Below are 17,647 nucleotides of genomic sequence, written 5' to 3'. Positions count from 1 at the left end.
CGATTTTTCCCAAAATTTGTATATTAAAAAAGTATAACATAGGACCTTTTAAGAAATAAACGTGTAATATTAACAAATAGAATCACAGGAAATTTTGGACTAGGAATAGTAAATGAGAACATTACAGTTGATCCTGTTGTACGTTTCATTTCTTTATTGAGACTCCTTCAGCAACTATAAATTCTAATTATCAAATATATTACAATTTAACGTCTAATTACGGAAGCCTGAATGACTCACTGTCAATTTATGAAAAAGTGACGCTACACTAGCTTATTTTTGAAATTTATACTACCCACAAGTATAAAAACAACTTTTAAAAAAGTCACTAGTTCACTTTCAATAAGTAAACTTGTGACTTGTGACATTATGGAAACGAACCTTTTTGAAGATGAAAGTAGATCATGCCAATAAGAATAATATTTTGATAATTAATTATTTATATTTTAGCTAACGAACAAATTCGGTGTTTGAGTTTTAAACACAAACCTAACGAAGTTTGTTGTGTGGTTCAAATTGCTAACGGCATGCAATGTATAAAAATGTACAGTGTGTTAACGATTGTTTTAATAACGATCAGGTAAATCGTTATAAATTAGGACAGCTGGTAGTAGGTAGTGAACACTCAAATATGAAAGAAATAAACAGTTAATCGACTTTACAAAACACGCATGAAATACATCGATGTTCAATTAATCTAATTTGTTTGCCAATTTTTTCGCCTTGTATGCCTGCCCCCAGTAAAGATTCTGCCATCTAGTTGCTAGTTGGCATATACTTCTCTCAGTAACAACTATCTTAGTCTCTCAGATCCATTAATTTTATAAAATATACTACAATTGTTTGTGCAAATATTCTATCCAATACAAATATATGTACACTAGAGTGATACCCGCCCACTTCGCTGGGTTTAAAAATAAAGATTGATAAAGATTGCTCTCGCTTATCCCCTTTCTATAACACTCGAAATAATGGTGAGGATTGTTTTACACAGGTAAAATATATGTATGGTTTTCTATTTTTTTAAATGTATAATAGTAATTATTCATTGAACATGTCAGAGAATATGGCCGTGAAATATTTCATATTGACTCTTTTTACAGAAATCTGTAATTTATGGTCATGTAAAATGACTACTTTTACAGAAATCTGTAATTTATGGCAATGACAAATTAAATAAATTTTTTTATTAATATATCTTTATAAATTATATCTCATGTGTTATTCTGAAGTATGAGCTATATTGCTGTACACTTTTCATTTAAAACCCATTCGCTAGTTTTAGCGTGAAAGCGTAACAAACAAACAAACATGCTTACTTTCGCATTTATAATATGTAGAGATAGAGATATACTTTTGTTAAAGTTCTATTCAGTTCTAAAACTGTAGGTAAGCAAAATAAACTTAGTAGCATGACATAAGTGCATTCACATTCAAAAACAGTTTTGTCATCAACAAATAAACTTAACAAACATGAATAATAAAAACTGTTTTTCCTAAAGAACTTAAACAATACCCTTGGTATTCAATTTTCAAAACACATTTCATGTTCTATACGTATTAAATATAACATAGAACCTCTGAACTGTTTTTATAAAATATATAGAGAACTAATTAAAATTATAAATATTAATTAATTCTCTCTTACGCCATTTTAAGTAAAGAACAGGATGATGATGTTTATAAAATCCCCAGATACTTGTTGTAAATTTTGTGTTGATATAAAAGTTATTACTGATCCTACGTTAAAAACTTATATATTGTTGTCAACAAGAAACTTTTATAAACATACAATGTATGTATTTGTTATTAATTTCACTTTATAATATTCATGCATAACCCGTTAGCACTCGCATCAACCGTTCGGTAATCTATAGCTCGCGATATGAGAAATTTGCTCACGCGTTCTGCACATGCGTCAAATATTTCGCACGTTTAATATTTTTTAGCTTTGTTAATTATAACCTTTACATAATTTTATATAAATTTGTTTTTAACCGACTTCAAATAAAAAAGGAGGAGGTTATCAATTAGACTGTATTTTTTTATGTGTGTTACCTTAGAACTTTCGACAGGGTGAACCGATTTTAATGATTCTTTATCTATTTGAAAGCTGGAATTGTTCTGATAATGGCATCCATGAGAAAACCATAAAAATCTTAAATTTGCATTAAGTATGCACGACAAGAGAACGAATAACTCAATATCACGCCGACCGATTTCGATTATTCTTTTTTTAGTGACAAATTAGTTAGTGTACTTCAGATTCACTAAAACTCACAAAATTAAAAACTCTTTTAACAAAAAGAAAACCGACTTCAAAAGAAAAACTTTTCCCAAACAAATTAATATGCACTAAAAAGTAAACAAATAACGATAATATAATGTAGTTAAAATTATTGTTATTTTTGGAGTCGGTGACGATAAAATTATATGAATATAGATGAAACTTGTGGTTTCAACCACAAGTACCATTTAAAAAATAAAAGTTATTTGTGTTATACATCGAGCGTGAGCCAAATTCTCATAAAACGGAGTGCTGACGGGATAACAGTTAGTCAATGGTTATGGTGAATTTTGTTGATTCGTAAAATGACAAGAAAATGTAATATGGATTATTGTGGTCAAAAAATATTCGTAAAATGACAAGAAAATGTAATATGGATTATTGTGGTCAAAAAATATGTATACGAGACAGAACTAATAAACTTGCTTATAGTTTTGCTAACTCAATGGTTTTACCATTAAAACTCTTGGTTTAGTGGGCAAAAAATTTAATATTTTAATATGATTTATGCTAATAATTGAAAGTTTTATAAAAAAAATCGAAAAATATTCTGGTAACAGTAACACTGCTGTCTAGTAGAACTTTAGTGGTTTTACATTAGTCTGTTCTTTAGTGGTCTGTTTAGTTTATTTAAAATTGGTCAAAGAACGAGCTAAAGATAAAGAGCTACAAGTGAAAACAAACAATTTACTGAGTTAATTGTTGAAATACCATGCAAAGTCAGTGTTGATTTCTTTATCACATAACACATACAAACATGTGACACATACATAACTGATAATCAAGTTATAGTACATATTATAAAATTTCCGCCTAATTGGCGCCCTCACGGGTAAACAGTGATGTTTACGAAAAAATGTTTCAAACAAAAGTTGTTTAATTTTTGATAAGAAACATTTTTTACATTTAAACTTTTGTTCTATCTCTAACGGTTTACAAGATAGGTCCTACGGACCCAAGACCCAATTGACCTATGATGCTCATTTACGAACTTGACCTCACTTTTTACGTCCTGAGTACGCTGTAAAAATTTCAGCTCGATATCTTTTTTCGTTTTTGAGTTATCGTGTCCGCAGACGGACGGACGGACGGACGGACAACCGGAAATGGACTAGGTGATTAGGTGATTTTATGAACACCTATACCAAAATTTTTTTCCTAGCATCATTATTTTTAAGCGTTACAAACTTGGGACTAAACTTAATATACTATGTATATTTAATTAATATATGCATGGTATAAAAATAATTATTTAAGTTTTCCTCCTTCACAAAAAAAATTATTATATCTGGAAGTTGTGTCTATTAAATGTTGCAGTGCATGTTTTTTAACTAGACATCGCAGAGAGTGATGAATTTACTAATACCATCATGTATCTTTTTAATCTTAAAGATTTTCCTAATCCATTCCTTAAAATATGTTTACACACTGCTTGTTTTTGTAAGTTTTTTATTTTTTATTATCATACACCTAGATGTTAAAAAATCAATGTTTAACTAGTAGATAGTACAGCAGATCTTCGTCAAAATGGTGTCGTCTGTCTTTTTGCGTGGCACTATTAAAATGTGTGCCTTTCGGTCGCCATTTGTTTTAGTTTTCAAAAATTTCGAAAGTTTTCGAAATTATTTTCTACAAATTTTTTTCGTATTTCGGGAATCTTCCACAAGACCAGCTTTTTGCAAATTTTCAACTTATTATCTTTTATATTTTCGGAGAAAATGAACACCAAAATTTCGCCCTCCAGGGCTTTGTAGTCAAGTAATGAGTTATTTTTGGCTTTACAATAACCACGAAACTACAAAAATATATAATATATTGTGTGCAAGTGATGTTTATAAATTTGATAATATAGATATCGCTTTTCAATCATCAATACTCTAACTATAGGCGACCGTTCATCAAATGATGGATCTTCAATGAACCCATAATTAAATTAAAATTTTGTTTTTATATCATCGACAAACTTATATTTTTATGGTATTATTGTAAACTACAAGATTGTCTAAGTATTTTAGATAGTTTTTTATCACACTTTCTAGATTTTTTTATATAAAAATATCCAATTGAAAAAGATCTATATGATTCACCATTTTTTTAGGCAACTTAGAACGATAAAATAATAATAAACAGCCCGGTGACCTAGGAATCATACATATTACACTGAAAGGTGACAACCGCTTACAATGGGATGCAGTAGACATAGTTACTATTAGCTACTGTACTATAAAAACTGGTAGCATAGTAACTTCAAGTCTAGGTTTCAAGATGATAATGCTCTTTCTTCTACTTTCTATATATGTATAATATATTATTTCACACGTTGCAATTTTTATTATTAAACATAAATTACAAAACTAAAAGAAAAGAGAAAAATAAGATGCTTTTATACTTATACATATAATCGAAAATTTGACCAAAAGGTAGATTTATAAAGAATGCTGTTGCTGTTATGCTTGATTATAAATCACTGTCAACTCTAATAATAATCATTACCTATATAAAAATATTTTTTAATCAAATAAAATTCATAGTTTTTAGAGAAAGATGAATGATTTTGTTAGTTTTTGAACCATATTAAATATTTTTCTAAGCTTATACGAAGTGTTACATTTTAATCTTTCAGTATTTTATCATCGAATTTTCCAAAAAAATTTCCTGAATATGAATGAATTGAACCTTGATCTTTCGGGCTACTTAAACATGAACTCAATTTTCGTTAGCGAAAAGAGCTAAAGAGGTTCATTATCGATAATAGGACATATCAAAACAGTTCTTTTTTAGGAAAATCTCGCATTTTGCTAAAACCTCATGGAATATGTTTCTTAGGTGTCAAATATCATTAGTAAGGCATGAATTAGTGATCCAAATGTTTCTATTTGTTAATAAACAATAAATTAATGTTAAAGTTCACTTAAAAAAGTTAGTGAATAGGCAACTTGAATGACGTAACTGTTAAGTGTTTGTCAAATAAATCGAAAACTATACTACATGTGTAACGTATACGTAATTCAAGTTGCCTTTTTATTCATTTTGTAAGTCAACTTTAACATTGATGTTGTATCATTGAATTAAAAATTTATTGTTTATTAACAAATAGAAACATTCGCACCATTATTTCATGCCTTACTAATGATATTTGACATCTAAGAAACACATTCCATGAAGTTTTAGCAAACGGCGAACGGTTTCTATTATTTTCCTTTATTTGTAACATCTTTTACTGTGCTAATAGAAGGGTATTAAGTAGAACAGTGCAATAGCAGTATTTCTAGTGCTCTTTCAGAGAAAAAAGATTTTTTATTGCAAAAAAAAAATTTGCATATGTATATCATTCAAAAATGTTTTCAATAAAATCATAATATGACACACACACAAAAAAAAAAACATAAAATCTAGGAAAAAGCTGATAAAATCAATGAATTAAACAAAGTTTAACAACATGTAACACTACATTAAACACACACTAGGTAGGTAGTAGAAGTGTGGGTGGGGTAGAAGGGATATATTAAATATTGTGCTGAATTGCTGTATCATTTTATTTTGATTTTCCACAGAGAATTTATATTCGTTGAATATAATCAATTTATGTTGATATGCCATATTTTATTTTAATCATTTCAATTTCATTAAGTTTTTAATATTTGTATCTATACCAGGTGTATTAGAATAAATGGTCAAGAAACTAATATGGTATGCTAAAATAAGCAATTTGATATAATGAACATATGTTCGGAATCAGCTCCCTTTGGAGGTACAGACATCAGTCTAACATTCTTAATGATATGACTACTTTTTCGAAAATTGTTACAGATAGACAAAAGTTTAGTTTCGAGCAATAACTTTCTAGATATATACTTTTTTTGACACAATGAAAATAATTTTCAGTTTAAGTTTTGGTTCGGTATATAGATATTTAATTTCAAACATTGGGTATTTTTATTTAATGAAGGCCATATATTCTTACAAGGCTTTCAGGGGGTAGATCCACCCAGGGAGTAGATCATATCAAAAACTACGCTGTTAAGCTCACAGAAGGTGGAATTGAGCCACGTTATATGGACACTCCGTTAGTTAGTGTATTTCATATAGTATTTCAAAATCGCACCCTTCCCTGTCACACTCTGTATACTGTATTTTCAACCGATATTTACAACACTATCTACTAATTAATAATATGAAATTATAAAAATTAAATTAAAAGATGTATTGTAATTAAATTTCACAATTTCAGGACTCAAAAAATGATGAGAAAGAACGACCAGAATGGGGAAACGGACTTGAATTTTTAATGTCATGTATTGCAATGTCTGTTGGATTAGGAAATATATGGCGTTTTCCGTTTACAGCATTTGAAAATGGAGGTGGAGCTTTTTTGATACCATATATAATTGTATTGATTTTAATTGGCCGTCCAATGTATTATATGGAAATGCTTTTGGGGCAATTTTCATCACGTGGTCCAAGTAAAATGTATGATGAGCTATCACCTGGATTTGTTGGTAAGTACCTCAACACTTTCATTATCACCGATCGCATTTTTGTACTTGTGTTCAATTTTTTATATGCCGGTTGAAGTAACAACTCACTGAATTACCTAATGTAGGTGCAACCAAGATACATTTTGAAATAACTTTAACCACTGAAAGGAAGTAGGAATTAACCAAAAACCTATACAACATAAAATTTTCTGTTGTAATTATCATGTTTTAGTATAGTCTTACTATAAAAGGTGGAGTCAGAGGAGTTTGCGATTTTGAAAAGACTGTAAAACAGAATCTTATTAATTTTTCAAAATTATTTTTTCCCTTCTCAAAATACATAAAAAAGCATTTAACAACTTTATCTCAACTTTTTTCCCATTTTATTTGAAGATAATAGTATCAGGAGAGAGCGAAACTGTACCAAGATATACAACTTCCAACAATTAAATCAAAACCTTACTGGAGTTATTTTTTATCTCAATTAAACTTATAGTGTAGACTCAGTTAAACAGATTAGCGATTATTCGGACTGCCAACAAAAAAAGCGATTTTTGTACATATATAATACATTCATCAACACATAGTATAAAAAAAATCGCTTTCGACTGTCTGTCTCTAATCCCTTTGTATGCTTAGATCTTTAAAACTACGCAACGGGTTTGGATGCGGTTTTTTCTAATAGATAGATAATTTTCTAGATTCAAGAGGACGGTTTTTTGTATAATACATGCATAATATACTAGAGCAAGGGATTGAAGTAGGGGTTGAAAGGGATGTGCTTCAAAAATTTAAAAAGTTGTGCAATGGATTAAGATGAAATATTGACAAGATATACATCCACTAGCTTCAGGGACTGTTTTTATCTATTTTAAAACTTTTCAAATATACCCAAGTGGGGTATCAAATAAATTAGCATGACGTGTACATTACAAAACTGTAACCTTTTGTTTTACAACGTTTTCAAAATTGCACACTTGTCTGCCTATATTCTATATACTTACACGAAGTATTATAGATGTTTTGGATAATATTAACAAGTCTATTTGTGGTTTTCCGTTGGTTAACCATACGTTCGTTGTATGTATTATAAAAAGCAATTTACCATTTAAATGTTGAATTTTGGTGTGTCAGTTTGCTCTACAAAATTTTTGCTTTTAGTTTTTCAGTTATTAGATTCTTTCATTTTTTTTAAGTATTGAAAAGGTATTATAAAAAAAGTTACTTTATCATCAGTTTACTCTAGTAGATCATAAGCCCATACGAAGCGAATTAATATTCTCATAAAGAAACGAAATCCCATGATTCTTTGTATTTACCATTTGGAGGATTGGTAATGATAAGTTTGGTAATAAAGACAATGGAGAATGCCTCGAGTGTCAAAACATCACACGCGGAAACAAATTCCAACAAATTTGGACAAGTGTAAGCTATTTGTTTCTACGGATAACTGTGTTGTTATCAACTTTCTATTAACATAAATAGGAGGAAAAAAATCGTTGTAAAACGAAAATTGAAAACTCAATTCCCGTAAATTTGACAAGTGAGTCACGGTTAACGGTAAGTTAAAAACTTACCTTTATAAACCTTAATAATTGAGAAAATAATAATCATAGAAATTTTGCTTAGTTATGGACAGCTCAAGTTTTTTAAGCATAAGTACGTACCTATTTGTTCAAAAATTCTATTGTTCACAGCGCTTCCAAAAACCAAAAATAAATTAATATAAGTCTGTTTATCCCAACTGCAATGTTAATTGGGATTGCTTTAAAATATTAAATAATAAAATGAAATTATTTGTTAATTTTGCCAGTTTAATAATTTGTAAAAGGTTTTGGTAGGACTTCAGAAATATGCCGCAAAATAAAACCCTGTTAAGACCCTCTGTATAATATTTGATTCCATATGAACACTTTCCTGTAAAATGAAATTATGTCAACTATTAAACGATACTCTTAAATATTATTTATAGTACGTTGGCCAGTGAAATTTTAAGCTTAGGAAAGAACTCATTGTTGCGACTTTTTTTTTCCTATCGTATTATTCATAACATTTTCGATCTCCAGTTGAGCAAAGGGGTCCCAAATCCCTGTTCGACTAGTCAGTCGAACATACCTACACCAAATTTAGGATTCCTTACAGGTACTCATAGAACTTGGGTGCCCTTAAAATTCGAATTTAACCAGGCTTCTGTTACTAATTTAATGACTTGTGGCCTTGACAACAATATCAGTATCTAAAATAGAGCAATTTAAATTAAGCTAAAACCGATGCCATCTGCATCTTAATAATGCATACGTAATCACCCTGTACTAAATTTAAAGGTGATTATTTACTGCAAAACCTTAAAATGTTTCCTGATTTGATGTTCAACTCTCTGGCAGAACTCTTTTAACCCGCTGACCTTACTTAAGTACTTATCAATTAAATACTTCAGCAATGGTCACAACCTCAAATTCCTACAAATGATATTACACGATCGAAAATGTCTACACTAGGTATATTCCACTGGCAGATCGAAAAAAGTTAATTTTCGTACTCAGTACAAGTAAACGATAGTAAAAACAAGTCGCATAGTTCCCACATATTCTACGTCAAAAATTTGGTTGGTCGAAGTACTATTTATATCTCATATTGTAATTAAATTTCATCTCACATGACTGTCCCTTATTGAAACATATACCTTCTTAGTTTATTATGCAAAAATCAACAAGCGTATGGTTTAACATTATTCAACAATTTACATTAATACTTGAGAACGGATAATTACAGTTTAAGATAAATAAATGGTATTTTAGAAGAGATATATATAAAACTTGAGTTTTGTTTGTATTACACTTAAGGCTGTTAAGGCGCTACAGAAAATTTATGCCCGACAAATGAAAGGCTGCGTGGGTTGAGTCCACCGTAGACCACACAGTCCTTCATTTACCATAAGTTAGAAGTATATCGCTGTAAATAATCAATACAAGGTTAAATTATCATGTTTAGAGCCTCAAGCTCGAAAACGTCGTTAACACGAAGAACTCACACAGTGTGGAACGTGTAGTAAATACTGAAAAAATACTGGGGCCTTAATAAGTCTCTAAATCATATAATAACGTTTTTTTGTGATTTTAATAAGCATGCAATGAACTCATTTTAAGCTTTGTAAAAAGGACTACACCTCAATCGTTAATAATTCTTTACAAAAATTACTTTGCTGAAAATTACTAAAGTAATTTTCGGCAAACTTTTTATTTTAGAATACAAACATTTGATTAAAATCAAATATTAACATTTTTCCGTTCTCTAACTACGTATAAACTTAAAATGTATGAAATTTGCATTTAATATACAATACACATATGTAGTCCCAAGATTTTGAATTCATTAAGAGAATCTTGTTATCTGTAGGTCAAATATCTTAATCAAGTATTCGCATCTATTATATTAAGATTATCTAAAATAATATCACGACATAATGAATTTAGATTAAATTTAGATGCTTCCTTAAATTTTCGTGCATTATTCTTTATCAATCTACAGGATGCTACTTATATTTTCAGGATAATACACAAAAACTGGTAGTTTTACTCATGCTTTACTATTACTTAAAAATTTTTTTTAGTGGACAAATAAATAATTTAATATTTTAATATCATTTATGCTAATTATTGAAGTTTTCGTAATGAAAATCGAAAAATTTTCTGGTTACACTGCTGTCTAGTGATTTTCTATCGTCTGTTTAGTGGGCTTGATAATTGAAAGTTGGCAACACTGATTGAAATTCAGAATAATCTTTGACTCTTCTGTTATTATATCTCGCATGGTCCTACAGGATATTCGGGACGAGTAATACGCTTTCTCAACTTCTGCCAGAATATCTTGGCAAGCCCAAAATAGAATATCAATCCTTCGGCTAAAACTCGAGATAAAACAAATACAGTGAAGCTAGGAGATACTTTTCGTACAAAATATCTCAGGAAGTAGGTAAATTTAATGATGACTATAATGACAATACAACCATTTTAGAATTTTGTATGCCCCGATTCTCTCGAAAACTAAATACGATTGAATAGAAAATCTCGTATTTTCTCGTAAACTAAGGAGGAAATACCTGCTTAGTTTACATTTTAGTCTAAACAAGGTTACCTATGCATTTTATTTTTTGCCCTAATAAAAATTAAGCCAATCAATATTTTCTGATGATCGTTCTAAAATAAAAGTGAAACATCGATATTTTAATACCGATATTAAAAGTATCGGTATCATTCTGATATCGATATTTTTAAGGACTTTCGAATGCAATCATGACACTTTAAATTCAAGTTAAAAAGATATAATATGTACCCAAAGAACGTAGAATAATTACGTAGAACAATAGAGGAGAGGAACGTAGAATAATAGGGGAGAGGAATCGACATGTATATATCTATAAACAAATATAATCGTCATAAATATGCCCAATTTACTTACTGCCATATTTTATATCACAAATATTATTGGACTAATAATAACATATCAAGTTGTTATATAAAATATAATAGAATTAAATCTTGTGTATGATTATTTAATGTTTACATTTCACTTAAATTACATAATATATATAAGTATATATATAAATATTATATAAGAATTTTTTTGTTGAAAATTATTAAAGTGATCATGCAACAAAACAATCCTGCAGTTGACCTATTTTTTTTTTATATTTTATTCAATTTAATTCCATATAAAACATACCAATTATTATATAATATATTGTATAAACTCATTGTATTTTATAATGAGATTATTTTATTTCATATAAACTCACATTTGTAATAAATATATAAAGTTGGGTAGTGTTCATATGATACATTTTATTTTGAAATTTACACAATTCTTAATTTTTCTCATCGGATTCGTAAATTAATTACTTATCAAGCCATTCGGTAAAAGTATTATTAAAAGCAACTTATTTAGAGTTTAGTTGACCTGGGTCGAGTTAGCACGAGTTTGGGTGGTTTTTTGCCTTTTTTGGAAATCAAATTTACAATTTTACTACTTAATTTACAATCTGACTGAAATTACAATATTACGGTGACATATATATGTCACAGTCACAACTCTTAGCCAGCCAAAGAGAACCGTTCTTCACTGAAAATAACAGGCAAAAGAACTTTTGACTGTACAGGTTGATCAATAGTAGTTTTGACTGTAAAGCTGTCAAAAGTAAGTTTGACTGACGCTTCTTGTGGATCACTAGGAGGGAACCGTCACTAATAATCGGTAAATCGGTATTTAATAGCTCGGATCAAAACAACTTGGTCATTACAACTCCAGTAAAACAACTCGATGCAAAAGAAACTCCAATCGAAACAACTCGCTACAAAAAAAATTCATTACAAAAATGACTCCCATGTGGATTAGTCAAATGAATACAATCACAGGGTTAACCAAAAAGCCAAAAACCCACAGACTCATGCTAAGTCGACCTCATTAAGGACATGACCAACCCGTGGATCAGAACGCAATCACAAGGCTAACCAAAAAGTCATTTGTAATGGCTGAGTTGTTTTGGTATGTAACCCAGCTGGCTAAGAGAGTCAGTTAAATTTACTTTTAATTGCTTAGAATTGAAATATAACTATTTATTTATTTAATATTGTGAAATGGTTTATTACAAAGGTTTGATATTATAATTGATACAAAGAAAAACTAACAAATACTTGAAGAATTTACAGTAAAATAACGAAAAAAGACAATAAAATTATAGTTTTTATTAACGATAATTAACTTTAATTGAAGTTAAATTAATCGAAGTTAGGCAAAAATCAGTTAGGCAAACCCCCCTTTGTTCAGCTTCTTTGGGCAAAAGTAATTTTGACTGTTATTTCAGTCAAAAGTACTATTGTCGAAATCTGCGGTCTATATTATTTTCTATTGTTATTGGATAGGCAACTTTTTATACTGAAATACAATACATATTATCTAACACTATACATAAATACATACATTTGTTTGTTTAGTAATTCAACTTCAAATATTTGTTTATCGTATTTATGTAACCAAAATGTGAGAATATCAATTGATTGATAAGCAATTATTTGAATAACAAATATATTTGTTTGTTTGCATACCGTCTTTTCAAAAAGTTTAACATAACGATGTAATTTACATCTCCATCAATTTTATTAGGAACAATCTTATTGACTTTAGGTATATATGGCAAAATCGATAAAGAAGAATATCCTGATTTTATTCAATATTCCTGTATTCTACTGCTTCTGAAAAAAACACCTCAGAATGTTAATTAGAGTAAGATATTCTTTTTGCCTTGGAGGTCAAAAGTTTTCAGGGGTTCAAGGAAAACGTATAACACTTTTTGAAGTACAGGTTTAAAGATCGAGAATCGTGAAAAAATAAAAAATAGGTCACTGTAGTTACGCTTGTCATTGATTTTGCAGGTAGGTACATCTACAGTGTGATCATTTCAAAAGTATCCACCCTTAATAACTCTTGACCTGACGTGATTATTGTTTTGAGTGAAAACACGTCGATTTAGATATCGATGGGGAAGTTTTAAAAATGATAAATAGAGAATTTTAAGTTTCATCCTTTCGTCCCTAGCCTCTCCCCCCTCCAACTTTGAAATTTCAAATAGCACTCCCTACTTTATTACACATTATTTGAAAAGGCATGCAATTCTCACCATGTTAGAAATAGTGAAATCAATCGATTGTTTCTCACAGATTCAAAGGCACGTTAAACTTATAAGACCCCTCTTTTTTTTCAGGTGTGGGTTTTGGACAGATGTTGGGTACAATATGCGTAGCAACATATTATTGTAGTTTGATGGCTTTAACATTTTATTACATGGTAGCTTCCTTTACCACTGAATTACCATGGGCAAAATGTTTACCCGAATGGGGTGATATTTGCTATGATTCAGCACCAGGTGGTAACTATACGAATGCAACGAATCGAAGAAGTTCCTCTGAATTATATTTTTAGTAAGTACGATATAGGCTTTCCACAAAAAAAAAGATTACAAGCTTTTTTTATTACAAGCAAAGTTGTAGAAAATAAATTTCAAACAAGCTGTTCATGTGAATTTGACCCTTAGGGTTCACACATTATTATATTATTATAACAAAGCCGTGACTAGGCACCCAGTTTCTCAAGTTTCAAAAAGTTCTGGAATCTCGGCACTTGCAAAAATAGTTTTCTTTTAATTATTCGAATTTATAAAATTCAATACCTAATTTCAATAAGAATATCCAGCTGTCTTGTAACTTTTGTTCGTTAAGTTGCCAGTTGCTTATTATCACAAATGGTTTGTTTGCCAAACACAAATTTGTTAAAAGTGTTAGAAGAAATATTTGATAACGTATGGTACTTTCTTAAATCGTATTACAAGAAAGCTTTCTTCTAAATTAAAATAAATCAATTACAGTAAAACAGTTTTAAAAGAAGCACCAAATATTGATGATGGAATTGGAATGCCTGATTTACGTTTAACAATATGTTTATTAATATCATGGATATGTATATTTGTGGTTGCAATACGTGGCGTAAAAAGTTCTGGTAAAGCATCATATTTTCTTGCATTATTTCCATATGTGATAATGTTTGCACTTTTTATCAGAGCTGTTACACTTCCTGGCGCTGGTGATGGTATAATTTTCTTTATTAAACCACAATGGGAAAAATTATTAGAACCACAAGTAAGTTTATCTTTTTTTAATAAAATTAATTTATCTAGAAAAAATTCATTTGTCGTACAACGACAAACAGCTAATTGTTTATTGAGTTCCGCAAGTGCAGCAAATAAATTTTGGGCAATTATTTACATAAAAAACAAGAGAGACAGGCTTCGTTAAAGTAAAGTAAAGTAAAGTAATGTAATAAGTATTAACTAATTGATAAGAATTAAGTAAAGTTAATTGTCGAATTTAGTAAGAATAATCACTGAAAGTGTAAATAGTCTGTATTTTAAATAAGAAGAATATTTAATTGATTTATTTAAAAGTTTAAGTGTTTAATTTAAATTTTTGTACGTGCTTCATTCAGAGTAAAAAATTGTGTAGTTGGCAAATTGATTAATCATCAATTTTAATTAAAAAATAGACTCAATAGCTTACGTATATAAATTTTGCATTAATAAAAATTTTAAAAAAAATTATTTTTTAAATAAATAGTGGAGTGCGCTAAAATTAATTGTACAGTGCAAAATATCTATAAATAATTAATTAATATGGCTACCATCGCGAGTTTAAGCGAAATGCTCCAGAAATTTGCGGATGATTGCAGGGCTGAGTTTGGATGCTTAAAGAAAACTTGTAGTGAGACGAATGATAAAATCACTGCCATAGAGCAAGGTATCCTGGATTTGCAACAGGAAAATCAAGAATTGCGAGTAAAAGTGGAAACAATGGAGTCGAAAGTTGAATTTATGGAGAGACAATTAAAAAAGAACAACCTAATATATTTTGGAATAGATGAAGGTAATGAGGAAACTACCAACCATTTGGAACAAAAAGCTTTATCTTTAATAACAGATAAGCTACAAGTTAACATAAAACCTGACGATATTGCAAGCGTTTATCGTATTGGAAAGCGCAATGGTAGATTTCCTAGACCTGTCTTCATTGCTCTTGCTAGTTATAAGAAGAAGGTGGAAATAATCTCAAACAGAAGCAAGCTAAGGGGAACAGATATCTTTGTAAATGATGATCTAACGCCAAAGCAACAAGAGACTCGCAAAAACTTACAACTTCATGCTAAAAGACTGAGAGAGGAGGGTAAGAGAGTATCAATCAGAGGTGAGAAAATTGTGGTGCATGAGGATTCGTATGACGTTAATGAGCTAAATAAATCGTACAATGATGTGACAGCAGCTGATGAGGACCTTGGCCTAACACCAAATGCAGGCACGGCTGATGGTTTAAGAAGAGATGTTTTAGGGCGAACTCTCCGATCTAGATCCAATAAAAATCAACTACCAAAAAACTAATTGATTTAAAGAAAAACTTAAGTGTAGTGTTCTGGAATATAGAGGGTTTAAAATCTAAGTTACAGGACAATAGTATTATTAGTTATATAAAAAAGTTTTCTTTTATTTGTTTAGTTGAAACATGGTCACAAGGCGACTTGAAATTCGAATTAGATGGATATGAATGTTTAGTTAAAAATAGAAGTAGAGTTGTAGAAAGAGGTAGATTTCCGGGTGGATTAGCGGTGTTCTATAGTTCGCAGTTTCAAAATAAAGTTACGGAAATTATTAGTAGTTTACAAGAGGTAATGTGGGTTTTATTTGAGGATAGTGACACAGTTTTTCTGTTGGGATTAGTTTACTTACATCCAGAAAGTTCGGTTTTGGCCAATATTGACTTTTTCAACCAGTTGCAAGAAGAAATAATAAGCTTGTCTCAAAGGTATCCAAAGGCAGAAATAATTATGGGTGGGGATTGGAATGCTCGAACTGGAAATGCAGAAGGTGATGATCAAACTGAAGTGGATAGATATTGTTGTTCTTTTGCGTATGAAGTGTTAAATACTAAAATAAGGGACAGGAAAAGTAAGGATAAGGTTTTGAATAAATACGGTAAGCAATTTTTAAAATTTGTACGCGATTTAGATTTTATAATTTTAAATGGTAGAACTAAAAGTGATAAGGCGGGCGAGTTGACTTTTGTATCGAAAAATGGCTGCAGTTTAGTAGATTATGTTATTGTAACGCCCGCATTGTGGAACGACGGCATTGATTTAAAAGTTGGAGATGAAAGTCAATCACAGCATTTTCCTGTAGAGGTACAACTGAATTCGATAAAAACGGAAGGAGAAAAACGCTCAGTAGGATCTAAAATCAGAAAGTTTAAATGGAAGGAAAATGAGAGGGATAATTTTTTATGTAATTTGAATGGAAATGAAACTGAGTTATTTTTAATTGGCATAAAATGGATGCTTGAATCAAATGATATAACCAATACAGTTTTGCTTATGCATAAATGGTTTAGTTTCTTGGGAAGTGAAATGGAAAGTGAGTTTATTGCTCGAGCGCCAAATGCAAACAACAAAAACACTTGGTTTGATGCTGAATGTAAAAGCAAGAAGAAAGATTTAAAATGTAAATTACGAATCATGAGGAAAAATGTAAATCAGGAAAGTATTATAGAATATGTAGAATGTCGAAAATATTATAAAAATTTATGCAGAACGAAAAAACTAGAGCACGGATTAAAATATATTCAGGAAATACATGCAGCTTTAGAGGCAAAGGACAATAAAGGGCTCTGGCTGTTATTGAAAAATAATGATCATAGAGCCAATAATAATAATAATTTTAATAATATTGCACCTCATGAATGGATTCAACACTATCGGAATTTATACGGCGAACAGTGTGATTATGCGGAAGTTAACTTGGGGGAAATTAGCGATGAAAGAGAATATAACACTTACAGCGATGTTTTGGATGCAGCGATAAATATTTCAGAGGTTCGCTTGGTACTAAGTAATTTAAAATCAAATAAAGCTGGCGGCAGAGATGGTATTGTGAATGAATTTTTAAAGTGTGGGTTTTTGAATAATAATGAAGCTTTGATTATTTTTGTGGATTTATTAAACAAGTTGATGGAAGTCAAAATATTTCCAAAGGAATGGAATGTCGGTATAATTTGTAATTTATTTAAAGGCAAGGGAAGTGTACTGGATCCAAATAATTATCGAGGATTGACTTTAATGCCGAGTATCAGTAAAATTTACACTAAACTGTTGTCAATGAGGATTCAAGAATGGGTTGAGACTGAACAGAAAATTTCTAAATATCAAACAGGATTTAGAGTGGGGTATGAGGTACTGGACAATTTACTAGTTATGAGAACATTGATTCAAAAAACACTTACATTAAAACGTAATA

The 17,647-nt window shown here is 29.9% G+C and overlaps 1 protein-coding gene across 2 annotated transcripts in view; it reads left to right on the top strand.

The window, feature by feature from the left end:
- The window catches only part of LOC123294687 (sodium-dependent nutrient amino acid transporter 1-like), a 57,908-nt gene that overhangs the window by 29,043 nt on the left and 11,218 nt on the right, over nt 1–17,647 (top strand). For both annotated transcript variants that reach the window (XM_044875800.1, XM_044875799.1), the window contains exons 3-5: nt 6,519–6,786; nt 13,523–13,739; nt 14,183–14,453. In XM_044875800.1, coding sequence (XP_044731735.1) covers nt 6,519–6,786; nt 13,523–13,739; nt 14,183–14,453 — 756 coding nt within the window. The remainder of the gene's footprint in view (nt 1–6,518; nt 6,787–13,522; nt 13,740–14,182; nt 14,454–17,647) is intronic.

This window comes from Chrysoperla carnea, chromosome 3 (genome assembly GCF_905475395.1).
Source record: "Chrysoperla carnea chromosome 3, inChrCarn1.1, whole genome shotgun sequence".
In the NCBI taxonomy this organism is placed as follows: Eukaryota; Metazoa; Arthropoda; class Insecta; order Neuroptera; family Chrysopidae; genus Chrysoperla; species Chrysoperla carnea.
Note: the sequence above shows the minus strand (reverse complement) of the source record. Positions and strands in the feature narration are given on the sequence as shown.